This window comes from Canis lupus, chromosome 7, assembly GCF_003254725.2.
Source record: "Canis lupus dingo isolate Sandy chromosome 7, ASM325472v2, whole genome shotgun sequence".
In the NCBI taxonomy this organism is placed as follows: Eukaryota; Metazoa; Chordata; class Mammalia; order Carnivora; family Canidae; genus Canis; species Canis lupus.
Genome location: NC_064249.1, coordinates 78,152,460 through 78,179,730, shown reverse-complemented (window position 1 = coordinate 78,179,730; position 27,271 = coordinate 78,152,460). Strand labels below are relative to the sequence as shown.

Genomic DNA, 27,271 nt, shown 5'->3' with positions numbered 1-27,271 from the left:
GTTGCAGGGAGGAAGTAGGGAAGATACTGGATTTTCTATTAAGGACAGGTTGGCTAAAGCAATTATGTAGTAAGAGATGTCTGTGGTCTTATTCTAAGTTTGTAGAGCAGTTACACGGGTTACACAAATAGCAATCTGTACCTTTCCGACATAATGCACATTTTTACAATTACTTTTAGTTTTAAAAGTTGCTTTGTGGGATGCCTGGGTGGTTCAGCGGTTGAGCTTCTACCTTTGGCTCAGGGCATGGTCCTGGTCCTGGGATTGAGTCCTGCATCGGGCTCCCTGTGGGGAGCCTGCCTCTATCTGTGTCTCTCATGAATAAATAATTTTTTTAAATTAAAAAAAAAATAAAAGAATAAAAAATAAAAGTTGCTTTGTTCCACATGGAAACTTATAAAATTCAATTAGTCATCACTGCCATGAACTAGATAAACTGATGGGAGGTTCAAAATTACACAAATTAATGTAAGATATTAATTTTAAAGTAACTGAAGAAAGATAACTTTCCCCAAAAGATTTCTGAATTTACATTTCTAAGTGACAATTCTGATGTAGCAACATAGAGTAACAATTCCTTCATTAAAATCTTACCTTTCCACAATCTTACACAGCCATCATCTCCTGAAGATGCTAGCACTGTTCCTGTTATATTCCAACTCACTCGCCAAACCTGGGAATTATGATTATCAAACTGAGCCACTATATGGATTTCAAATTTTGTTGGTCCACCAGAGGAAGTAAGTTCTTTCCTATTAATAAAAAATTCTCTTGAGAAATTCTGAGAACAGATTTCATATACACACACACACAGTTCTAAATAAAAAATAATACAGTCTCACATATTTACCATATTATTATTATTTTTTTTTTAAATTTATGATAGTCACAGAGAGAGAGAGAGGCAGGCAGAGGCAGAGGGAGAAGCAGGCTCCATGCACTGGGAGCCCGATATGGGATTCGATCCCGGGTCTCCAGGATCGCGCCCTGGGCCAAAGGCAGGCGCCAAACAGCTGCGCCACCCAGGGATCCCTACCATAATATTTTATAAAAACGTGCATATCCATAGCCACCACCTTCTCTTCCACACACCGCCACCTTTACTCATTGAGAACTGGGCCATGTCACTTTTATTTAACTCACCAGTACCTGGCATAATCCTACCATGTAAAAATTATTCAGCGATTAGTTCATGGAAGAAAGAAACAACAGGAGTGCCTGGTGGCTTAGTCAGTTAAGTGTCCGACTCTTGATTTCGGCTCAGGTCATGATCTCAGGGTTGTGAAATCGAGCCCTGCGTTGGGCTCTATGCTAGACATGGAGCCTGCTTAAGATTCTCTCTCCCTCTGCCCCTCCCTGCCCCCAACTCTCAAAAGAAAGAAAGAAAGAAAAGAGGATTGTATTCCTTCAAACAAGACTCAGAAATAAAATACGTAACAATTAATTTTAAAAGGAAAGCAGTAAGAGGGGAAGAATAGAGGGGGAGAAGGAAGGAAGAAGGGAAAAGAACTGAAAGTCACAATTTCAAAAATAAATCTTGAACAGGCTATTCACAACAATGTCTCAGTGCTAATTTAACTGTCTCTAAGTAAACTGCCACCTCTCATTTGTTCAGACATTTACAGAGTACCAATTATATTCAGAGGAACAAATTCATATCAGCCTAAAAAAAAATGCAAGAAGACACAAATCTCCTGTCTTTATTCATTCCCCAATCCCAACACTCATATATTTATAGATAAAATGTTCAATGAAGAATCCATTCTTTAGATCACAGTTGCCTCTTCACTTCTCCACAAACGAAAATAATCATGAGTTAAGAGCATTTTTAAATTAGTGATTGCTTCAAAAACTCACCTCACAGGCTTTAATGTAAAAATTCTCACATCTTTGGTTGCTATGGCTAGAATATGGAAAGACCTTCCCAAGTTTGGAGCAAAGGCAATATCATGTACAGGATCTGTGACTGTCATGAGGGTTTCAGCTTTTGCATATTTCCTAATGGAAAAACAATTGATCAAAATTTCAGAAATGAAAATTTTTATTTATTTATTTATTTATGATAGTCACACAGAGAGAGAGAGAGAGAGAGAGAGAGAGACATAGGCAGAGGGAGAAGCAGGCTCCATGCACCGGGAGCCCGACGTGGGATTCGATCCTGGGTCCCCAGGATCGCACCTGGGCCAAAGGCAGGTGCTAAACTGCTGCGCCACCCAGGGATCCCCCAGAAATGAAAAAAATTTTAAACCCACATGTTAAGATACCTCAATATTTTTCATATTGCTCACAGTGAAGCAGCGCTTACCCCTGAAGTATTTAGTATGATCAAGGCCTAACCCCAGATACTGAATGCGACCTAATTTTAAAAAAGGGTCTGCACATATATAATTAGGGATCTCAGTATATCATCCTGGATCATCCTTATAAAAGACAGAAAAGGAGAAACAGAGAAGGCAGCCATGTGAAGACAGAAGGAGAGATTTGGGATTACCACACACCAAGGACCTCCTGTAGCCACCAGAAGCCTGAAGAGATAAGGAAAGATTCTGGAAGATGCATGGCTCTCACACACCTTGATTTCATATTTCTAGCCTCTGAAACTGTGAGAATAAATTTCTGTTTTGAGCCATTAGTTTGTAGTAATTTGTTATTGTAGCTCTGGTAAACTAATAAAGCCTCCCAGGTTTCTTTCTTTAATAAGTTTAGCTTAGAATAGTTTAACAAAATTTATTTAGAATAAGATCCTGATTTATCAGCCATTAATATCATTTTCAAGAAAAGAATAATTGAATTTCCTAAGTATTTGAGTATAAATAAAAAAATGAAGCTGATAACAGCAGGAATGGTTTTTTTAGTGGTGATAAAGGCAGCTATACCAAAGTCTGTTTCATCCTTACAACTCTCCATCTGCCAATAGAGAAGAAATCAATGGAGACAACAGATAAGCATTTTTTATATTGTTTTTCTACATCATCAATTGCATATTAAGGAGAGAAGTGAAGCACATAACCCTCCGTGTAAAAGGGAGTTAGAGAGGGCAGCCCCGGTGGCGCAGTGGTTTAGCGCCGCCTGCAGCCCACGGCGTGATCCTGGAGACCCTGGATCGAGTCCCTCGTCAGGCTCTCTGCATGGAGCCTGCTTCTCCCTCTGCCTGTGTCTCTGCCTCTCATTCTCTCTCTGTGTCTCTATAAATAAAATCTTAAAAAAAAAAAAAAAAAAAAAAGAGGGAGTTAGAGAGAGGTACCTATCTTCCCTTTTCAGTACCCTACTATGAAATGAGAGGTGTTCCCAACATTCTATGCTTGGCCTTCTTTTCACCCCAACATTCTTCTCAAATGTCTCCAAGCTAGGACATGCCTCAAAGTTCTTCCCTTGACTTCTTCTCACCCTAGATGATCACCCTGAGTAATCTTTTTTTTTTTTTTTTAAGATTTATTTACTTATTTATTCATGGAGACACGGGGGGGGGGGTGGGCAGAGACAGAGGCAGAGGGAGAAGCAGGCTCCATGCTGAGAGCCCGACATGGGACTCAATTCCAGGTCTCCAGGATCATGCCCTGGACCAAAGGCGGCGCTGAACCACTGAGCCACCTGGGCTGCCCCACCCTGAGTAATCTAATTCACAACCTTGCTGCCTCTACTGTGTGGTCCTGACTTCTATGTTTAATCTTAGATAAATCATTTTACTTTGTTGATCTGTTTCTTCATTTGTAAAATGGTGCTAATATAAAATCTACCCACCCTATTCATAAGGTAATTGTTAGAATCTGAGTTTCATAAAATATGTGAAAATACCTCATAACTTACATAAATGCAGGTGCTTTTGTCACTACGAAGACAGATCTGTCTTAATATTTTCATGCATCAACAGAAAGAAAAATATCCAACACTGGCTAGACAAATGTTTCCTGTGTACTAAATGGTGTTACTACTTACAGAAAGATTAATTAGGTTATTCATAATTGGATGCTACATAGTCCACTATCACATATACTCTATGTGACATGTTTAATCTATTTAAGAACCTCTGAACAACTCTTACTTCAAAGAACCAGACCAAAAACTCCAAAATTGACTGAAATTAAAAGGTCTGATGACTTCCCAAGTCAATCCCACCATTACCTACCCAATGCCATTTCCTGGTCACATGCAAAAGACACCAGGCACTTGCTATCTGACTCCCTTGCAGCTAAAGCATAGTAAGTGACCCAATTCTGGCCAGTAAGACACAATGGAAAAGCCTGCGAAGATGCTTCCAGAAAATTTTCTCTCTCCCTAATATAATAAGATATGAAGGCAAATACCCTTCTTTATATCTGCATGTGAAAACCTCAAAATACTCTTAGGATCCTAAGAGGAAACTGTCACCAACACCCTAAGTATGACAGCAAAAAAAGAAAAAAAAGGGGGGGGGGACTACTAAGGCCTTTGATGTCATCACTGTACTAAAGTGAACCACTTATCTAACCCCAGAACTGCTCCAATGCCAGACTCCTTGTTATAGGAAATAACAAGGACATCCTGACCATAATGTAGATTTACTCTACTAGCTAAAAGACTCATATATAACTTCAGATTACGTTTATCACTGAATTCTTTTAAGTTTTAGGTACTTACTATCTGCCCTGTATTTTCTTTCAGAACTAACAGCAAATTCTACATATCCCTTTACTCAAATGTTATTTATGAAGTACTTTTCATTCTCCTATGTTTTAGAAATGGTCCACCTTTTCAGTTTTAGATTTGTTTCCAAACTCATTCTGTTTAGGTAAAGTTGAAAGAACTTACTTTAATAATATTAACTCTTCATGAATCCTCTTTAAAATGTGCTATTACGGGCACCTGAGTGGCTCAGTTGGTTAAGTGTCCAACTCTTGGTTTTGGTTTAGGTCATGATGTCAGTGTCACAGGATCAAACCCCATATCAGGCTCGGTGCTCAGCAGGGAGTCTGCTTGAGATTCTGTCCTCATGCCCCTCCCCTATTCATGAGTGTGCATGCACACTCTCTCTCTTAAATTTTTTTTAAAGATTTTATTTATTCATGACACTGAGAGAGAGAGAGAGAAAGAGAGAGAGAGAGAGAGGCAGAGGCACAGGCAGAGGGAGAAGCAGGCTCCATGCAAGGAGCCCAAAGTGGGACTCGATCCCAGGATCATGCCCTGAGCCGAAAGCAGACACTCATTCGCTGAGCCACCCAGGCATCCCAATAAATAAATCTTTTTCTTTTTAAAGATTTTATTTATTTATTCATGATAGAGAGAGAGAGAGACAGAGAGACAGAGAGAGAGGCAAAGACACAGGCAGAGGGAGAAGCAGGCTCCATGCTGGGAGCCCAACGCGGAACTCGATCCTGGGACTCCAGGATCACACCCTGGGCCAAAGGCAGGCGCTGAACCGCTAAGCCACCCAGGGATTCCCCCAATAAATAAATCTTAAAAAAAAAAAAAAAAAGTTTATAAGAAAAACAATAAAAAACAACAACGTGCTATTCACGTGGTTCATGGCTTTAATAGCTGAAAAGGTTACAAAAGCCTCAAAAAGTTCTAGAGGAAGGCTCCTATATTCTAGAACTATGCTGGCCAATACTGCAGCCACTTGCCATATGTGCCTAAATTTCAATTTGTAAAAATGAACAACTGCAGTTCTTAGTTGGCACAGGTATGGGGCATTTCCATCAGTACAGCAAGTTCTACTGGATAGCACTCCTGTAGACAGAGCCTCTCTGAAGAAATCGAGAATTTGGGAAGGTAGAGGGCTGATCGAAGAACCCCTCAAACACCCTAGTAACACTCTGAATTGCAGAGCCCACAGGAATTAAAATACAGTGGTCCCCTCCCCTTAGCCGGTCTTGCTTCCCACAGTTTGTTACCCACGATCAAACTGCCATCTATAAGACGATCCTCCTGATGTGCTGTCAGAAGGTTAGCAGTAGCCTAACACTATATGTCACATACCTACATCACTCACCTCACTTCATCTCATCACATAGAGATTTTATCGACTCACATCATCACAGGAGGAAAAAGTAAGATATTTTGAGAGAGAGAAGACTGCATTCGTGTAACTTTTATGTATTACTTTAATTCTTCTATCACTAGCTACTGTAGTTCACCTCATACTCTGTTGAACTTATAAACTTTACCATAGGTATATATATACACACAGCAAAAAAACAGTATATACACAGCTTGAAACTATTTTTAGGTTTCAGGCAGCCACTGGAGGTCTTCGAACATATCCCCTGCAGATAAGGGTGACAACTCTAGCTCTCTTCTGCTTCTGGCCCTATCCAATATCTGACTCCTACATCCAAGATGGTGTCCAGCACATGTGAAGCCCACCTGATCAATGGATGGGTGCTCTTTTCTCCTATAAACTCTTGAGTACACCTCTGACACAGAGCTTATAGTTCTCAGAGGTGTTGCAGGTATCTCAACATGATGCAACATAAATTTTCCTTCACATGCTGCTATTCTATCCAAATCTGTCCTGTTTCCAGATATCCTTATCAAGAAATTACATACCATTCATTCAACTATTAAACCAGACTTTGAATATCATTTCAATAGCTCTCCCTGTCCTTCACCTTCCACATGCAGTCATCAGTCAGCATTGATAATATTTCTTAAATTATTTTCAAATTGTCCACTTCTCTCAATCCCCATTGCCACTATTCTATCCCAATCTTCCACCTGGACTGTTGCCCTCCAAAATACTTTCCATACCTATGGAATTGTTAAACTACCATCCAAGGCTATCATTCCCCAACTTAAAATCTTTCAATGGCTTCACATTACCCATAAAATAAAATCTACACATAGAACACAAGGTCTCACAGACCTGTATTTCTCACTACACTCCCTTTCGCCTATACAGTTTCAACTAGAATGAAAATGTATTGGTTCTCTCTTGTTCACATACCTTACCATCTCTAGTTTTCTCCATTTGGAACATTTTGCCTCTTCCACTAACTTTTACTCATCTTATAAATCTTGTCTGGAGTAAACCTTCCTGGCCCTCTCCCCTTAGGTGTAGTAAACCCTTCACATCCTGATTCTCCCAGTTTATAAAACTCATCACCACTTTTTAATATTTTTGTTTTCCCTGTGAAAAGGTACATACTGGGAAATCAGTTATCTTCTCCTCTGTATAATCCAACTTTGTATTATCAGAGCCTAGCACAGAACTTAGCATATCATAGGAAATTAGTAAATATGTAATTAATCATGCATAATTCAGTGAATAAAAAATAACATTTTTAAAAATTAAATGCAATCTGGAACAATAATTAAAACCAAAGTAGTACTAACCTGGTGTTTTCATTATATTCAAAAATCTGAACCTTGGCCATTGCATTTGGACTACTGTCATCACTTCCTACAGCTATCATGGGGGAATGAGCACGAGAGCTAGAAATGAAAAGTAAAAACTGTTTTAGACAATTATAAATTTATATACATCTAATTCAGAGAATTAGAAAAACCTGGTATCAAGTAACTCCACAACTTCACAAAAAAGCATGCCACTACCATGACTAGAGCCTTGCCATCCATCTGACACAGCCACACCTTGGGCGGGTATGTCCTTGAGAATGCTCAACATGGGGACAAATGATATCACTATTTGCTGATAGAAAGTAGCTCTTGAGGTGCCTGAGTGATTAAGTCGGTTAAGCATCCAACTCATGATTTTGGTTCAGGTAGTGAGGGTGAGCCCTATGTCAGGCTCCGCACTCAGCACAGAGTCTGCTTGACATTCTTTCTTCCACCCTCTGCCCCTCTCCCAGATCATGCACACTCTAAAATAAATAGATTTTAAAAATCTTAAAAAAAAAAAAAAGTAGCTCTTTTCCCAAATGACTTCAAGCATTCAGCAGATTAAAAAAAAGGTGGGGGGGGGGGGGACACCTGGGTGACTCAGCAGTTGAGCATCTGTCTGCCTTCAGCTCAGGGTGTGATCCCAGGGTCCTGGGATGGAGTCCCACATCAGGCTCCCCACAGAGAGCTTGCTTCTCCTTCTGCCTATGTGTGCCTCTTTATGTCTCTCGTGAATAATAAAATCTTTTTAAAAAATAAATACGTATATAGAGAGACAGCGAAGAGCTCTTAGAATTTTTCTTCCTGAAAGATACGGTTATTAACTATGAAATAAAAAGTAATACTATCATGACCAAGTCATGGCAAAAGGATTTTAAGTGCTTTGTACAAAATGAAGAAACCCTGATAGAGGGACAAAAAGTAAAAAAAAAAAGACCTCAAGAAGGCATGCTCCCCACATGTCATTCTCTTCTCATTTGTGGTCAACTTCATTTTTAAAAAGGCAAAGGATAAGTAAGAAGAGAATGAACTCTACTGAAGTGAGTTCTAGGTTAAATATTTTTTTTTATTTCTATGCCTAATTACATCAATATTGATTTCCTTTGCCTCCTTCATCCAGATTAAGTAATGACCCCATGAACATGACCCCTTGTTTAACCTCTGATCTTGATACTGTTGTCATGTGGCAACCTCATTAAGCTGAACACAGAATATAGTAATTTTAAAAAAAGGTTTAGTTCTTTATTGCTAAAGCTTTACTACTAAAGCTTCTGATAAATGAGATCAAGTCTAATAAAAAAAAAAAACCTAGTAAACTACAAAATGCTGCAGTAATAAAATAAACCACAAGTTACAATAAATCTTGACCAAAGACATATAAATTCCAAGTAGTTTCTGTATCTCACAAACTTCCTTTTTTCAGTGTTCAAATGTAACTTTGTTTTTTTCAATGTTAAATATTTGAACAAGGTACAAGATACATTTATAATAACATATTCTAAAATTATTGAAAATATAAATCTTTTAAAAAAGCAATTTTAAACGAAATTATAAAACATCTAGGTAACAACTTGAATTGAGGATTACCTCATTTGTACATCCAGAAATAAGCTGTTCACATTTTAACTGTGTCTCAAATATGACTCACAATTAAAAGTGAGACAAACCATCCAGTTCTCCAATTGAAGTAGATTGATCACTTAAACCTCTTTCTTCTCCCTCCTAAGACTCCATGGAAATGACGAAAGAATAACACTGTAACAGTGCTAGAAACACTGATGGTGTGCCATCAGAAATTAAGAAATTTAAAGGAATTCCAGGAAAATAGGAAACAGAAAGAAGACAGAGAATATGCTCAAGGGGATAAGAAAAGAGTCCTATTGGTATCAGTAAGGGTAAAATTCCACAAGCTCCAACCTCCAATCTATAAATGTAAATAGGAGAAAAAAAGACAAATAGGAATGAGTAATGGGGTAATCATGAAATGACTCATTTAAAGAATTGCAATCAGAAGACTCCTTGGGAATATAAGAAATAGTGAAAGGGATTATAGGGGAAAGGAGGGAAAATGAGTAGGAAAAATTAGAGAGGGTGACGGAACATGAGAGACTTCTAACTCTGGGAAACAAACAAGGGGTAGTGGAAGGGGAGGTGGGAGGGGGCATGGCGTGACTAGGTGACGGGCACTGAGGGGGACACTTGACAGGATAAGCACTGGGTGTTACACTATGTGTTGGCAAAAACCAAACTTCAATTAAAAAATATATACATAGAAAAAAACTCCAAAAAAATAAAAAATAAAAAGAAGACTCTGGCTGGCAGCTGACTCTGCTCTGGCTAGACAGTCTGAGAAAGGACCCTAGTAAGATGATCAGAACTTGAGGACAGGTAAGAACCTGAAGTAAAATAGCACTCTTAAAACTAGCAGGGAGAGGGACAAGAAGGAATATGTTAAGGTGCTCCATCCTCAACATCAAGTCCTTTTGACTGAGTCAATCTGGGGGTACCCCAGCCTGCCGGTTCCTTTTGTCTGTACTCCCTACAAGTAGTGCTCACTTTTGCCGCACATATATATATACTCCCTACAAGGAAATTCTGCCAATGCACTCACTCCACCTACTCAGATGAAACTCAGCCAAGCCCTAGGTAAGAGAGTGAGCTACTAAGAAAATAGAACACCTAACAGGAGAAAAATACCAATATAATCGGAACTACAAAAAGATTAAGCAAAGACTAATACGTAAGGAGAACAAGATGCATGAAAATAAACACTGAGGTATACAAATGGATCTCTGAGAAAGCAGACACAGCCAATCCTCATTGTTTGCAGGTTCTTTATTTCTAAATTGGCCTGCTTACTAAAATTTGTAACCCCCAAAATCCAATACTTCAGGCTTTCATGGTCACTCATGAATATGCCGGGAGCAGCTCTATAAAAACGCTGAGTCTTCTGACCCCACACATTCCATGCTGAGGTCAAACCAGGTGAGGCTCTGCTGCCTGTTTCAGGTCTCACACTGAAAACAAGTGTTGCGCTCTATTTACCACCTGGATTTTTGCATTTTTGTGCTTGTGTTGGTGATTTCACTGCTTAAAATGGTCCCCAAACATGGTGTACTGAAGTGCGGCCTAGTGTTTCTAAGCTTAGCAAGAAGGCTATGATGTGCCTTATGGAGAAAATACTGTGTTAGATATGCTGTGTTTAGGTAGGAGTTTTTTTTGTGTGTGTGTGTGGTTTTTTTTTTTTTTTTTTATGATAGTCACACACAGAGAGAGAGAGGCAGAGACACAGGCAGAGGGAGAAGCAGGCTCCATGCACCGGGAGCCCGACGTGGGACTCGATCCCGGGTCTCCAGGATCACACCCTGGGCCAAAGGCAGGTGCCAAACCACTGCGCCACCCAGGGATCCCATTCAGGTAGGAGTTTTAATGCCGTTGGTGGAGTTCAAGGTCAATGAATCAGAAACATACGCTAAATAAGGTATCTTTAAGGGTGCCTGAGTGGCTCAGTGGGTTAAGCAGTTATGCATCTGCCTTCCACTCAGGTCATCATCCTGGAGCCCTGAGATGGGAGCCCCATATCAGAGAATCTACTTCTCCCTTTGCTCCTCCCCTGCCCCCTCATGTGTGCATTCTGTCTCTCTCTCTCAAATAAATAAAAATAAATAAAATCTTAAAAAAAAAAAAGTACCTTTAAACATAAACACTCAGGGGATTCCCTGGGTGGCTCAGCAGTTTAGCGCCTGCCTTTGACCCAGGGCCTCATCCTGGAGTCCCAGGATTGAGTCCCACATTGGGCTCCCTACATGAAGATTGTTTCTCCCTCTGCCTGTGTCTTTGCCTCTCTCTCTCTCTCTCTCTCTGTCTGTCTCTCTGTCTCTCTCATAAGTAAATAAATAAATAAAATCTTAAAAAAATAAAATAAAATAAACACTCATAAAACAAGGTTAAGTATTTATCAGATGACAAAAATGTGATCAAAGGCCCCCAATTCTCCTCAAGGAGTGAAATACTCAGTTGTCCCATTGACAGTTATAAGCAATGTAAAAAAATATTAGAAAATAGGTGAATGGGAGGTAGAAGCAAAATAAGCCAATTTCCTTTTCTTCTTAAAGAGGTGAGGCCGTATGTAATCTAAAACTTGACAAATTATATAGAAAATGAATATATCATTTGAAATGATGATAATTACCAATATAACTAAAAAACCATCAACATTTCCACAAATAAGAGATCTGGCTGGCTCAGTCGGTAGAGCATGCAACTCTTGACCTCAGGGTTGTAACTTCAAGCCCCAAATTAGAGGTAGAGATTACTTAAAAATAAATTCTTAAAAAAAAAAAAAAAAAGATATCTAGTCTTACTTTGGGAAGTGGAAAGCTTTGGAAGTGTGCTAAATTCACCTTTTGTATAGTGAGTATAAAAACCGTTTAGGGATCCCTGGGTGGCGCAGCGGTTTGGGCGCCTGCCTTTGGCCCAGGGCGCGATCCTGAAGACCCAGGATCGAATCCCACGTCGGGCTCCCGATTCATGGAGCCTGCTTCTCCCTCTGCCTGTGTCTCTGCCTCTCTCTCTCTCTCTCTCTCTCTCTGTGACTATCATAAATAAATAAAAATAAAAAAAAAAAAAAACCGTTTAAAGCTAACATAACACGAAGTAGAGGCATAAGTAAATCATTAAAAAATATAATAGCAACTGGGGCGTCTGGCTGGCTCAGTTGGAAGAGCGCGTGACCTTTGATTTTGGGGCTGTGGATTCAAGCCTCATGCTGAGTATAGAGATTACTTAAAAATTTAAACCCTTAAAAAATATAAATAAATAAATAAATATATAAATAAATAAAATAAAAATATTATAGCAACTAGCAAAATTAAAATCTAAAATCAAAACTATTAAGAGCATTTTTAGCACATAGGGGAACTTTTACTTTTTATTTTCTATCCTTTTAGATTATCTGAATTCTTTTTAAAGATTTTATTTCAGAGAGAGAAAGCGAGAGCACGAGGTGGGGGGGGAGGCAGAGGAAGAAGGACAAGTAGACTCCTATTGAGCAGGGAGCCCAACACGGGGGTGGGGACTTCGGGGGGTGGGGACTTCGGGGGTACACAGGACACCTCCATCCCAGGGTCCTGGGATCATGACCCAAGCCAAAGGCAGACGCTTAACCGAGACATCCAGGTGCCCCTGAAATTTCTTTCTTTACCAAGTGATTCATTATTCTTTCAATTTTTAAGAAATAATTTCATAAAAAGCAAGTATGATATTGTCACACTTTAAACAGAAGTTAAAAAAATAAGGTAGGACTAAATATACTAATGCACTGGAAAATAACCACAGTGTATTTGTAAATGAAAAAGGCTAATTTCAAGTAAGGAGAATGTATGTTTATATACGTCTGTGTGTTTTGTGTCCAACTTTACACGATAGTATAAATGTGCATTGGTATATATTTGTGTATTTATAAACAACATTAAGTATTTGTATTTACACAGAATAAGCCCAGAAGTTGCACACCTAAATATTTACAATAGTTAGCTTCTTCTAAGGAATAAAAATAGGGTACAAGAGACATGACAGGGTAAGAGTAGATTAGGAGAATCTTGATTCTACAAGACATATTTTTAAAAATAATAAACATGACTTCTTAAAGAAAGCATTTTAAGGAAATTAAACCATCAAATACTTGGCTTAAAAATTACTAACTTGTTTTACTAGGATTTTATTGTCAGGTTTGCTGGGTAAGCTTACCTTGAAGGGTTCCAAGAAATACAACTACAGCTTAGCTTACATGAAATCTCATGTTGCAGAGACCACTGGCTGAGATTCATAACATCTGGCGCTTCATATATTCTTACAATACCATCTGCTGAACAGGTTGCTAACATAAGACCCATATGCTTAGGAGCAAATTTCACATCGGTAACAGATGTTCTGCTATCCACTAGAGTTGTCCTTTTAACCTGGGGGGGCGGAAAAAGATGATTTATATACAAAAAGAAAGGACGATACAGTGGGAAGAACACTGGAATTACACTGCTATTTTACTTGGTATATAACCTTGAATAAGTTATTTAAAAACCACCTAGGTCTCAATTTCCTCCACAGCAAAATACCACATACACAAGTCGCAATCCGTAACAAATTAGTGACCTATAAACAAATTATTCCTTTTAAGGTAGAAAAAAAGTTGGCCTTATAAGTGTAACTTGATTGGGGATCCCTGGGTGGCGCAGCGGTTTAGCGCCTGCCTTTGACCCAGGGCGCGATCCTGAGACCTGGGATCGAATCCCACATCGGGCTCCCGGTACATGGAGCCTGCTTCTCCCTCTGCCTATGTCTCTGCCTCTCTCTCTCTCTCTCTCTGTGTGACTATCATAAATAAATTAAAAAAAAAAAAAAAAATTAAAAAAAAAAAAAAGAAGTGTAACTTGATTAAGAGTAAGTACTCTCCCTTGAGCTGACCAGTCACTAAACTAGAAAAATGTTCAAATTTTCACTTAAGTGGTTTTTGTCTTACAAAGTATGTTGCAAGCAGTAAATTAAAGGAATTAAGATTCTTTAGCAGTAAAATGGAAAGCATGTAACTTGTTCCTTCAAGCATAAATGCTAGTTAGCCCTACTTAGATCCCTACCATCTAACTCACAAGAAAAGGTGTTTATTGGAGACCAAGAGAATGGCACGAAGCTGGCATTGTGATAGTTACAGAAAGCCAACAGAGCATCTACAAGCCACTTTCTGGCATCTAGACTTCTGACAGAAAATACCAACAAAACATAGAAATCAACATTTTACTGTCTACAGATACTAAAATAACATTTGAAGGAGTCTCAATACTAAAAGAATATCACATAAACTCCAAAGATCGCATCCTTGCAAACTTTTGCCTATAAACACCAATGAATAATCAAGATCAATACAATAGCTGAACTATTAAATGTATTAATGACAGTTGATTTAACTAAATACAAATAAATATGCAGATATCCTCCGGCTTTCAAAGGTGTATGTTATACCACTTTGCATTTTACAAAAAAACCTACTTTAGTACCTTTCCTAACCAAAAGAAATCTGAAGAGGATTTTTGCTTTTGTAACAAATGAAAATAGCATGCATTATTCGTTTTCCAAGTCATTATAGAGGCAGCACACACCCTTATATGCAATGCTGGCCCTGCCTAGCTCCTTCCATGGGAACACACAGCATCTCAGCATCAAGCCTCAATAACTTTGAACGGAGTCTTTGAGCATCTATGCTTTATCTTGATTTATGTAGTGCAAACATTAGCAAAGTGGGTCCTAAGGCATCAGAAAAGCCTAAAAGAGGTTATTTTTTGGCTCGGGAATACTCAAAAATATTTCCGTTAAGTTAGTGATAACTGATTCTCTACTTTATGCCATTTCAGCTTATGCAAGTTGTCCTAAGAATGCTGTTTTATATAATGGGGGAAATCTTTAACGTTTAAGTTCAAATAAAAAGCCTTTATATGCCACTACTCCTCAACCCAACCTACAGTATACTAACTGACTCACCTCTATTAGAAAAATCCCTTCAGGGACACCTGGGTGGCTCAGTGGTTGAGTGAGTGCCTTTGGCTCAGGGTGTGATCCTGGGGTTCTGGTACAGACTTCTACATTGGGCTCCCCGCAGGGAGCCTGCTTCTCCCTCGGCCTAGGTCTCTGCCTCTATCTCTCATGAGTAAATAAAACCTTTAAAAGAAAAATCCCTCCAATACATCCGTTTCTCTTCTCCCCTCCCCTCAAGCAGCTGTTTGCCTTAGGGAGGTGTGAGAGAAGGCAATGAGACCAATCCCACCCAATAATAAAAAATTGTAGGGGCATGTGGCTGTGGACTCTTGATCTCAGGGGCCATGACTTCAAGCCCCAAGTTTAGTGTAGAGATTACTAAAATGAATCTTTAAAAAACTTTGTAAAACTGTGAACAGCATGCAAACTATAAACCTAATTAAAAAGAGTATGATAACGGCATTAAGAGACATAGACCAATAGAAGAGAATATAGTCCAGAAATAAACCTTCTCTCTATATATGGTCAATTGATTTTCAATGATGATGCCAAGACCATTCAAAGGGGAACCGGTGGCATCTCTCCCAATTGGGTGGGAGCCCCCAAACGTGGGTTAAACCGACTGGGTGGCAGTCTAAGGCACAGGCAGTAAAAGGATTCACCAGAGCCGGAACAAAGGAGGTAGATGTGGGGGGCAGGATAGCAAAGTAGAGGTTGCCTGCTCAGCTGCAGTGGGTGGGAGCTGCATTTAAGGAAGGCGAAGGAGGTATGGAGACATTTGGAATCCTTCTTTGTTGGGTAACTGACTTGGTTTTAAGTAGCCCATTGGTTAGTTAGGGCCTGTGGATATTTTCAGGTAAGTGGCCTCTCTGGGCCTGTTTGTATTCAGCAAGGGATTTTAAGTGGGCCCTTTTGCCTTGCTTTACATTCCATTGCTCAAGCCTATGGTCTAAAAGCAATCTCTACCTACAGCAGTCATTCCAATAAAAGATAATGGGAAAACTAGGTATTAACATACAAAAGAATAAAGTTGGAGGCTCCTGGCTCGCTCAATTGGTAGACTGTGACTCGATCTCAAGGTCATGAGTTTCGGCCCACTTGGCGGGTAGAGAATACTTTAAAAAAAGTTGCACATTTGGGATCCCTGGGTGGCGCAGCGGTTTGGCGCCTGCCTTTGGCCCAGGGCGCGATCCTGGAGACCCGGGATCGAATCCCACGTCAGGCTCCTGGTGCATGGAGCCTGCTTCTCCCTCTGCCTGTGTCTCTGCTTCTCTCTCTCTCTCTCTGTATGTGACTATCATAAATAAATAAAAATTAAAAAAAAAAAAGTTGCACATTTAACTTACACCATATACAAAAGTTAAGTAAAAATGAACAAAAGACCTTAAAGTAAGAACTAAAATTTTAGTTCTCAATATAAAACTTTGGGGGAAGTCTTTATGACATTGGATTTGGCCATGATTTCTTGAATATGACACCAAAAACACAGGAAACAAGAAAAAAATAAATTGGACTTCATGACAATTTTTAAATTTTGTGCATCAAAGGACACAGTCAAGAGAGAATGGGAGAAAATATTTGCAAATCATATACCTGAGAAAGTACTAATATCCAGAATATAAAGAACTACAATTCAACAGTAAAAAAAAAAAAAAAAAACCCACCCAAATTTTTAAAATGGGCAAAGGATTTGAACAGACATTTCCCTAAAAAAGTAAAGGATTCTGGTCCCAATACCAATTCAGGGGATGAAGGAGAGGGCGTATCCCCCCCCAACAAATAATTCTCCAATAGCAGGCTGTCCAAGAATTCAACTCAATTCTGACACTATTTACCCAGAAATAACATCAGATTCCACCAGTAAAGGGTTCAATTCTGTAAGACTGCCTGCACTTCAGAAACCTGAGAAGCTCTCAAAACTCAGGCAGATAGTCTGCTTATTACCAATGTATTACAAAACAATATAACTCAGAAACAGCCAAGTGGAAGAGATGCATAGAGTAAGGTAACAAAAAGCATGAGGAGTGCTATGCCCTCTTCAGGCTTACCACTCTTCTCACATCTCCATCCGTTCATCAACCCAAAAAACTCTAAACCCACGTTCTTTGGGGTTTTTAAGGAGACTTCATTACAGAGGCATGATTTGATTAACATATTGGCCATTGGTAATTGTTTTCAACCTCTAGCCCCTCTGCCATCCCCAGAGGTCAGGGGATGGCACTGAAAGTTCCAGGCCTCTAATCACATGGTTAGCTCCAATGACAACCAGTCCCCAACCTCAGGCCTTTTCCAAAGTCACCTCATAAAAACATAACAAAAGAGATCTATTATCACTTTCACCACTCAAAAAATTCCAAGGGTTCTGGGAGCTGTAAGTCAGGAACTGTGTTTGGAAGACCACATGTATCTGAAAAATTTTCTCATAGGGACACCAGGTGGCTCAGCGGTTGAAGGGTCTGCCTTCAGCTCAGGGCGTGATTCCAGGGTCTGGGACCAAGACCCACATCAGGGTCCTTACAGGGAGCCTGCTTCTCCGCCTATGTCTCTGTGTCTTTTTTTAAAAAACAGATTTCTTATAAATCAAAACATTGCAAAAAAGATATACAAATGGCCAATTAGCACATAAAAAGATGTTCGACATCACAAACCATTAGAGAAATGCAAAAAAAATAAATAAATAAAAAATAAACAAACCTCAACAAAAAGACATCATTTGACACCTACTAGGATAGCTATAATGAAAACACCAAAAACCGCAAACATTGACAAGGACCTGGAGAAACCGGAACACTCGTGCATTGCTAATGAGAATGTAAAGTGGTACAGCCATTCTGAAAAATAATTTAGTAGTTTCTCAGAAGTTAACCACAGAACTACCATATAAGCCAGCAATCCTACTCCTGGGCACATACCCAAAAGGATTGAATGCAAGGTCTCAAACAGGTATCTATATGATAATGTTCACAATAGCAATATTAGCTAGGATGCAATGGGAATTTACACAAATAACTAAGCTCAAAGCAAAGCAAAACAAAACAAAACAGAAACAAAACCTGAAAACTATCACCAGAAGGGAGAGGGGAAGGGAGAAAAGCAGCGAAGGAATATATTTTGTTTTTGGAGAACCAACAGTTCCAGCCAAAGAGATATTCAACTAAGTGTTTCACCTGATAGTCCTTTACTAAGTGTGTCTCACCTGATAGCCCCTAACGTAAGCCAGTCTGAGCTGGATTGGAGCTTCAGAGAAGCCCCTGACTTTTAGCTCATTATATTAAGATCTTATATGAGCAGAGTTTTCCACCATTTTTTTTTTAAGATCTTAATTATTATTCATGAGAGACACAGAGAGAGAGACAGAGACTTAAGCAGGCTCCTTGTGATGAGCCTGATGCAGGACTCAAGCCCAGGACCCCAGGATCACAACCTGAGCAGAAGGCAGACACGTTCAACCACTGAGCCACACAGGTGCCCCTGCACCATTTTTTGAACATGGATGTATGCACTAGCATGCTGACATGCTAGGCATGTGCAACTGAAGTGTTTATGCAAGTTCCCTGCCCCTGCCCCCAATGCAATGAATAAAAGCTTCCTGTACTAACCCCATGCGAGACAGTGCTTTGGAAGCTCTCTCTTTGTCTACTTACTTAAATAATAAAAAGCTTTTTTGTTTTCAATACTTCTTGTGTTGTGTTCAATTTGATGCACCCTAAGTGACAAATCCCTTGAATTCGGTTACAGCATTATTTACAATAGCTAAAAGGTAGGAACACTCCAACAGTCTATCTACAAATAAATGGCTAAACAAAATGTGGGATATACACATAATGGAATGTTATTCAGCCACAACAGGAATGAAATTGGTGTATGTAACAACATGGATAGACCTTGAAAACATTTTGCCTAGTGAAATAAGCCAGATACACAAGGACAAATACTGTATGATTCCACTTATGAGGTACCTAGAGCAGTCAAACTGATAGAGAAAGTAGAAGAGAGGTTACCAGGTATTGGGGGAATGGAAGGAGGAGGTACTATTTAATGGTAAAGAGCTTCTGTTGGGAATGATGAAAATTTTTGATATATTGGTGACAGCATTGTGAATGTAATGAATGCCTCTCAACTGTACACTTGCAGTTACACAATAAATATGTACATTCTACATTTTCTAAAATGCAGCAGAAAAAAAAAGTAGTATTGACAACATGCAAGCTTTAGTATTGGGAGAAAGGAGGAGAGGACTATTAGGAACAGAGGAAAAAACACCCTTAAAAGGGTGTATTTGTACCCTTAAAAAAGCAGAGAATATATCCAGAATACAGAAAAAATTCCTAATAGTGGTTGCCTCTAGAAAGCAAATCGTGAGGCCACAGGGAGGAAGTTATCACCGTATACATTCATTTGCACCTTCTGCATTTCATACCTTGCACCTATTCTAACAAAGAGGGGAAAAAAAGAAAACATTGGAATGAGTCTTAAAGATAATCTAGTTCAATTCTCTCACTTTACAAACAAGGAACATGACTAATACACTACACTCTTGTTAAAATTGAAACATCCAATTAGGAGAGAGCTAGAACAGAAGAAGTAAAAAGTATATAAGAAAGCAAAGGTAACCACAAAAGAGAAAAAGCAATTTTTTAATGGCTTTTCAGAAGGGACTCACTGGGGGATCCCTGGGTGGCACAGCAGTTTAGCACCTGCCTTTGGCCCAGGACGCGATCCTGGAGACCAGGGATCAAGTCCCACATTGGGCTCCCTGCATGGAGCCTGCTTCTCCCTCTGCCTGTGTCTCTGCCTCTCTATCATGAATAAATAAAATCTTTAAAAACTTAAAAAAAAAAAAAAAAAAAAAAAGAAGGCACTCACTGTATGACAAAGCAAATACTGCAGATTCATCATAAAAGTTATAATTAAACAATGCCATGAGTGCTCCTGAGTACCATTTCAAGCCCAAGACAAAATTAAATTTACATGGGACGCCTGGGTGGCTCAGTGGTTGAGCGTCTGCCTTTGGCTCAGGGCATATTCCCTGGTCCTGGGATCCAGTCCCACATCAGGTCCCCTTCAGGGAGCCTGCTTCTCCCTCTGCCTATGTCTCTGCCTCTCTCTCTCTGTGTGTCTCTCATTAATAAATAAATAAAATCTTTTTTAAAAAATTAAATAAACAAGTAGGAGAAAAACATAGAAGAGAAAAAATGGAACTAGTAAATATAAAGATGTTACCACTCTTCTCATCAAGTGCCTGAAACATTCTTGGAAAGTGATGCTCCTGGGATGTTCATGCGCTCCTCTCCCCCACTCTACCCTCCCAACCCCAGAAAACCAACAAATGACTTACCCAATGACTCTGTCCTCGCAGTTTATCATTTGATTCTCCTACTATTTCTTCCCACACAGCAGCTGTTCGGTCAAAAGAACAAGAAGCCAAAACCTGTCCAAATTCAGGATGGGCCCACGTCACACGCCACACAGATCCACTATGTGTCTGAGGAATTATAAAAAAAAAAAAACAAACAAACAAACCTGACTTTACATTTCACACATATAAAGTTTTACTTGAGTAAACAGTACAGATATTTTTACTTCAATAAGAACGAAAGCTATTCAATTTCACGTTTAAATAAAAAGGTAAGTTCCAGAAATTTTTAACTTTTAGATAGGATTGTGGCCCTTCTAGAGTCAAATTCTTCTAACATTTTACTAATGAAGAAAAATCCAGCTAGATAAAGCTGACCTCTTCCAACACTAACAGGGTAACTTCTTCAGAGTTTATTCTAACCAGGGTTTAAAAAGAAGATCTACCAGTTCATCATTTTTGTTTTTACTTGCAAATTCTCTCGACAGGAAACAGCCACCTGATAAAATAAATAAGACTAATCAAAATTATTTGCTTCAAAAGCCTAACAAATAAATAGAACCTGTAGCAATAAAACAATGATTCTGATACTTGGCTAGATAATGGACTAATCTAGGAAAAGAGGCAATGAATGATCAAACTGAGAAAAGGCCAAATCCTTGTATTCTGAGAAAATATTTTAAAGCTCAGTACCATTACCTTTAATATTTGAAAACTGTCAAATTACTATTCAACTCTTCATGTTGACCAAAAAAGCAAAGAACAGATAGGTCTTAAAGCAATTCACATCCACAGAATTTCATTTGTACTTTCCAGTAAAGACACAACATGACAATAACATCAGTCCAACAATAATGTTGATAAAGTTTGTTTTACACTATTGTATTTCTAACACTTTTACACTCAACAATCTCAGGACACTTTCATAATCGTGTAATTTCTACATGGTAAATTATGTCATCCAAAGGCAAACTTTGCACCCTTATTTTTTATCCTCTATTTTGTCTAGTCTTTTTTGTTTCACTTTTAATTCTTATACAGGCTATTAGGTAAAAAATGCACTAGAGTGGCGCGATTTTGTTAATTATTAGATTTCCAATAAAGCACAATCTAACTAAAGACATAAAGATTACACAGAGATGTTCATCAAAATAAAAAGGAAATCCGTTATCAGTTGAACAGAACAGGGCATATTGACCGGTATACTTCTGTTTTACTGCTATACTCATGTTTTTTTAAGAGACTTTAAAATCTACCAAAGTATTTCTGGGGACACCTGGGTGGCTCAGCGGTTGAGCGTCTGTCTTTGGCTAAGGGTGTAATCCTGGGGTTCCGGGATTGAGTCCCGAATCAGGCTCTCTGCATGGAGCCTGCTTCTCCTCCCTCTTCCTGTGTCTCTGTCTCTCTCTGTGTTGTCTCTCATGAATAAATAAATTTTAAAAATCTTAAAAAAAAAAAAGTATTTCTGAAATAAGCTGCTAAACTGAAAAGCAAGAAATAGGGGTTTCCTTTCAGAGTGATGTAGTTTTGGAATAGAGTTGGTGGTTGTACCAACACTGTAAATGTAGTAAGTGCTATTAATTGTTTATAAAAGATCAAACTAGGGATCCCTGGGTGGCGCAGCGGTTTAGCGCCCGCCCTTGGCCCAGGGCGCGATCCTGGAGACCCAGGATCGAATCCCACGTCGGGCTCCCGGTGCATGGAGCCTGCTTCTCCCTCTGCCTATGTCTCTGCCTCTCTCTGTGACTATCATAAAAAAAAAAAAAAAAAAAAAATTTAAAAAATTAAAATTAAAAAAAGAAAAGATCAAACTACTGATACACACTACAACATAAAGGAACCTCAAGGAAAAGAAAAGTAGCCAAACATAAAGAACTACATATTGTAGAATTCCACTTATATACAATGTCTAGAAAAGGTAAAACTACAGAGAAAGAAAATAGTTCAGTGGTGCCTAGGGCTAGGTAAAAATTCTACCTGAGTAAAGCAGTTTTTAAAAAAGAAATAGAACCTGTACAAAACATCACAACTATTAAAAATATGCAGAATAGCGCAGTTACGAGTCTTACTCTTGATCTCAGCTCAGGTCTTTATCTCAGGAAAGTGAATTCAAGCCCTGTGTTGGGGCTTAAAAAATATATACATGTTCAAAGATAAAAATAATACCAAGATACTAAAAATAGTTATTTTAGAATGCTAGAGAACTGCACATTTTCCTACTCTCAAATTTTCTTAAGTATATTTTTGTTACTTTAATAGTTAAAAATATTTTAGGAAAAGAAGTATGCATTTTATAATTTTCTCAGAGATGAAGAGCAAGTCAATGATGCCATCAAATAGTGAACATCTCAATTTTTTTAAAAAGTACTGTGAAAATACTAACCTTCCAGCTAGCAGTACAATGCCAATCCCCACTTTCACTTTTATCCCAGACCTATAAGAAAATAAGATATATTTTATACAAAATATTCCTATAAACATGAAAAAATTAATATGGAATCAGTATTAGGGCAAAAGAAGTGAACATAAATTCACAAAACAACACATCCAATAAGTAAACATTCATTCATTCAGAGACTTGAGAACCTGGTGAGTGCCAGAAATCAGGCCAAGCATTGAGGGCGTCAAGGATCTCTGCTCTAATAGGTAACAAAGACAAATACAGTTGCAGTCAAGTCTTCTTATTGTAGTAGTAGTGTTTTACAATGTTGCTGTAAAAATTGAATCAGCAAGTAAGGAACCACTGCTCCCAGCCAAGGGAAAAATACAAGGTGAGATTCATAGGAGCCTATGGTCACAAAATATTTGTCAATCAATGTACCTGTTTAAAGACACCTTTTAAGTGTACATTATAGATTCATTAACGCTGGAATAACAGCAACTCCTGTCCGAATGAAGTTTTCCTAACACATACATTTTCTCCGTGGAGCATATCACAGCCTTCTTGCACATAAGAACACTAAGAAGCACTAACTTGGGGACAATTTTAGACGGTGAAATCAACAAATAAAAATGTGAAAAATGCAGCACAAAATAGACAATGAAAAGGATACTTGTTTACAGAATGAAAGCCCAAATAAGAAAGCAGCATCACTCTGTTTAACCTCAGCTTGGAAAATGTACATCAGGCGTCCTCAATTTTTTGCTACTCTGCTCATGTCAACAAATAACTGTGAGAACTGATTTTGAGGTTATAAATAAATTGTAGAGTGCAGGTAAATTCACAAATACAGAATTTGCTAATAATGAGGACCAACTGTATATGTAACAAACAAAAGCAAAATTGAATCTTAACCACCAACAAAAAATATACATTAAAATAATGAGACACTTTAACTTCTTAAAGAATGTAGTGATAAACTCCTCAAAAAACTAAAAATAGGATTACCACATGATCCAGCAATTCCACTTCTGGGTATATATCCAAAAGAGAGTTGAAAGCAGGGTCTCAAAGAAGTATTTGTACGCTCACAGTCTTAGCAAAATTACCCACAATACCAAAAACCTAGAAGCAAGGCAGGGTTGGGGGGGTAACTGGGTGACAGGCACTGAGGAGGGCAACTTCATGGGGTAAGCACTGGGTGTTATACTGTATGTTGGCAAATCGACTTCAATTTTTAAAAAAACAAAAAACAAAAAAACAAAACCTAGAACCAACCCAAGTCCACTGACAGATAAGCAAAATTTAAAAAGTATTTATAATACATATAATGGAATATTCAGCCTTAAAAAGGAAGAAAATTCTAACACGTTTCAACATGTGCAAACTTCAAAGACCCCATGCTAAGTGAAATCAGCCAGCCACAAAAAAGACAACTATTGTATGATTCCACTTACATGCGATCCCTAGTGTAGTCAAATTTATAGAGACTGAAAGAAGGATGGTGGTTGCCAGGGGGTGATGACAGGGAGAATGGGTACAGAGTTTCAGTCTTGCAAAACGAAAAGGTCCTGTACATAGAATGGTGGCGATAGTTGCACAGACATGAATGTACTCAATACCACTTAACTATACACTTAAACATGGTTACGATAGTAAATTATGTGTATTTTACTACAAAATTATTTAAGATTTTATTTATTCATGATATACATATATATATATAGAGAGAGAGAGATAGAGAAAGAGAGGCAGAGGGATCCCTGGGTGGCGCAGCGGTTTGGCACCTGCCTTTGGCCCAGGGCTAGATCCTGGAGACCCGGGATCGAATCCCACGTCGGGCTCCCGGTGCATGGAGCCTGCTTCTCCCTCTGCCTAGGTCTCTGCCTCTCTCTCTCTCTGTGACTATCATAAATAAATAAAAATGAAAAATTAAAAAAAAAGATTAAATAAAATTAAAAAAAAAAAAAAAGAGAGGCAGAGACACAGGTAGAAGGAGAAGCAGGCTCCATCGAGGGAGCCTGAGGTGGGACTCGATCCCAGGACTCCAGGATCACACCCCCGGCCAAAGGCAGGCACTGAACTGCTGAGCCACCCAGGGATCCCCTTTACCACAAAATTAAAGAAAAAAATGTTAATAATGGCTAACATGGATAATGACCCTATTAACTGGCAGCGTAAAATAGTATAACCTTGGAAAAGGCAATCTGGCAATTATTCACAAAAGCTTTTAAAATATTCACTAATTTCTCTACTTGAATGAGGTTAAAGAAATCCTTCAAAACACATGAAAAGCTGGGGATCCCTGGGTGGCGCAGCGGTTTAGCGCCTGCCTTTGGCCCAGGGCGCGATCCTGGAGACCCGGGATCGAATCCCACGTCGGGCTCCCGGTGCATGGAGCCTGCTTCTCCCTCTGCCTGTGTCTCTGCCTCTCTCTCTCTCTGTGACTATTATAAATAAATAAAAATTAAAAAAAAAAAAAAAAAAAAAAAAAAAACACATGAAAAGCTAAAATAATGAAGATTTTCGGTGCAATGCTACTTCAGACAGACAAAACCTACAAATCGAAAGATTAAAAGACTCCATAATAAATGGATAAGGAAAAAAATGTTTGGCTTATTCACCTCACAGACATTAATGCAATATTCGACAAGTAGATGAATATATAAACAAAATGTGTACACATACAAAACATTCAATCTTAATGAAATTAAGATACATGCTACAAATATGGATGATCTTGAAAACATCTTGATAAGTGTAATGAACCACTACCAAAAGAATAAATATTGGATGGTTACATTTTTTTTTTTTTTAAATTTATTTATGATAGTCACAGAGAGAGAGAGAGAGGCAGAGACACAGACAGAGGGAGAAGCAGGCTCCATGCACCGGGAGCCCGATGTGGGATTCGATCCCGGGTCTCCAGGATCACGCCCTGGGCCAAAGGCAGGCGCTAAACCGCTGCGCCACCCAGGGATCCCGGATGGTTACATTTATATGAGCTACCAAGCAGTGAAATTTATAAAGAAAGAGGATGAGAAGTGACTAGTGGCTGGGGGTTGTGGGGAAGGAGTTTTAGTTTAAGTTCCAGAGATGTACAGTGGCGATGACAGCACAACGTGATGCTGTGCTAACTATGGCGTATTAAGATGATTCGTTTACCACAATTTCAAAAGATCTAAGGGATTTTAAACCTTTTAGAAAGAATCACAACGCTACAGTTATTCCATAGATTTGGCAACACTATTTTTCAGAAGAAAACAGCGGATGACGATGCTTCTTTACTCAGGGAGAGAGTGAGCCAAAGCACTGACGCCCAAGGGCAGCGGGGCGGGGCGAGGGGGGCGGGGCGCCTCGGGTCAGGACCCCGAGAGCTGAGATGCGGGGCGCCGCGCTCCGCCCGAGCCGCCCAGGCCCCGGAAAGCTGGCTGTCGGTAGTAAGGCTCTCCGAGGGAATCGGTGCTATTCGACTCGTCTGTGAAACACAGGTGGTCTAAACCGTCCTTCAGGTCGTGTGCTCTCCAAGTCCTCGAGGACGCACATCATCCACACTCCGGCTTCCGTCTTCAAGTCCATTATCATTTTCCATAACATCTGCAGTTCCTACATCCAGAAAGTCGGAGCAGTGCACAGACACCGACACTCCACTTTCTCAATCGCGAGTGGAGACCGTCCCCGGATATGCATGGTTCATGTTCCTTCCATCGCGAAGAGAGCTGAGCTTCCTCCCGAAGCACAAGACGACCATCCCCCAAGCAGGGACAGGGCGAGGTCCGTCAGCCGGAGCGGCGAGCGGCAGAGGGCTCCGCCGGACCGCGCCGTCTGATGACGCCAAGGGGCTCCCGCGCTCCGGAAGCCAAGCCTGCGCCCGGAACAAGGCGCCCGAGGCCCCCGCGGCGGGGGCGCGCACGTGGCGACGACGCCCGCCCTCCCCCTCCGCGCAGGCGCGGGGCCACGTGCCTTCGCCCCGGGGTGTCTGTGACCCCACAATACGCGGACGAGGAGGGCGGACGACGCCGCCGCCCGCCTTGGGCTCCAGACGTCGTGCCCAGCGGCGCACCGCAAAGTGGGGAAGGGAGGAGTCCCCTCTCCAAGCGCCGCTCCCTCCGCTCTAACCGCCAGGTGTGCACGCTCTCCCAACCCCCCTTCCGAGCTCCGCGCCGCCCAAAGCCTCGCGCACACCTTGACGCTCTGGTCGCTGGAGCAGGTAGCCATCCGTCGCCCGTGGAAGTCGAAAGAGACATCGTGGATGAGATCTTTATGGTCCGCCGCAATGCTGCGCGCCACAAACATGGCGTCCGACAGGGCCCGTCTCTTTCGCCGGCCCCGCCCACCTCCGAAGAGGGCGGACGCGGCGGCGCCCGGACCGCAGCCCACCCGGACCCCGCGGCTGTCGGGGCGCGCTCTGCACGCGCGTCAGCTGCCCCCGCGCCGCCGCGCTCGCCCCGCCGCCCCTCTGCCCTTCCCGCCCGGAGCGGCGGCGGCCACTGCGCATGCGCTTCCCGGGAGCGCGTCGCAGCGGGAGGGCCCGGCTCTCGGCCGAGTGGGCGTTGCTGTTGCTGTCAGGAAGACGACGAGCATTTGTTGATGAAATATAACCGGGGGATCCCTGGGTGGCGCAGCGGTTTGGCGCCTGCCTTTGGCCCAGGGCGCGATCCTGGAGACCCGGGATCGAATCCCATGTTGGGCTC

The 27,271-nt window shown here is 40.3% G+C and overlaps 1 protein-coding gene across 2 annotated transcripts in view; it reads right to left on the bottom strand.

The window, feature by feature from the left end:
* SEH1L (SEH1 like nucleoporin) overlaps nucleotides 1–27,033 on the bottom strand; it is a 31,772-nt gene extending 4,739 nt beyond the window's left edge. The window contains exons 1-7 of one of the 2 annotated variants that reach the window (XM_025429603.3): nucleotides 26,763–27,033; nucleotides 22,581–22,631; nucleotides 20,180–20,326; nucleotides 13,066–13,277; nucleotides 7,312–7,410; nucleotides 1,858–1,998; nucleotides 595–752 (exon numbers count right to left, since the gene is read on the bottom strand). In XM_025429603.3, coding sequence (XP_025285388.1) covers nucleotides 595–752; nucleotides 1,858–1,998; nucleotides 7,312–7,410; nucleotides 13,066–13,277; nucleotides 20,180–20,326; nucleotides 22,581–22,631; nucleotides 26,763–26,873 — 919 coding nt within the window. In that variant the 5' untranslated portion in view covers nucleotides 26,874–27,033. The remainder of the gene's footprint in view (nucleotides 1–594; nucleotides 753–1,857; nucleotides 1,999–7,311; nucleotides 7,411–13,065; nucleotides 13,278–20,179; nucleotides 20,327–22,580; nucleotides 22,632–26,762) is intronic. The other variant, XM_025429604.3, reaches the window with a different exon arrangement.
* Nucleotides 27,034–27,271: the final 238 nt, after the last annotated feature.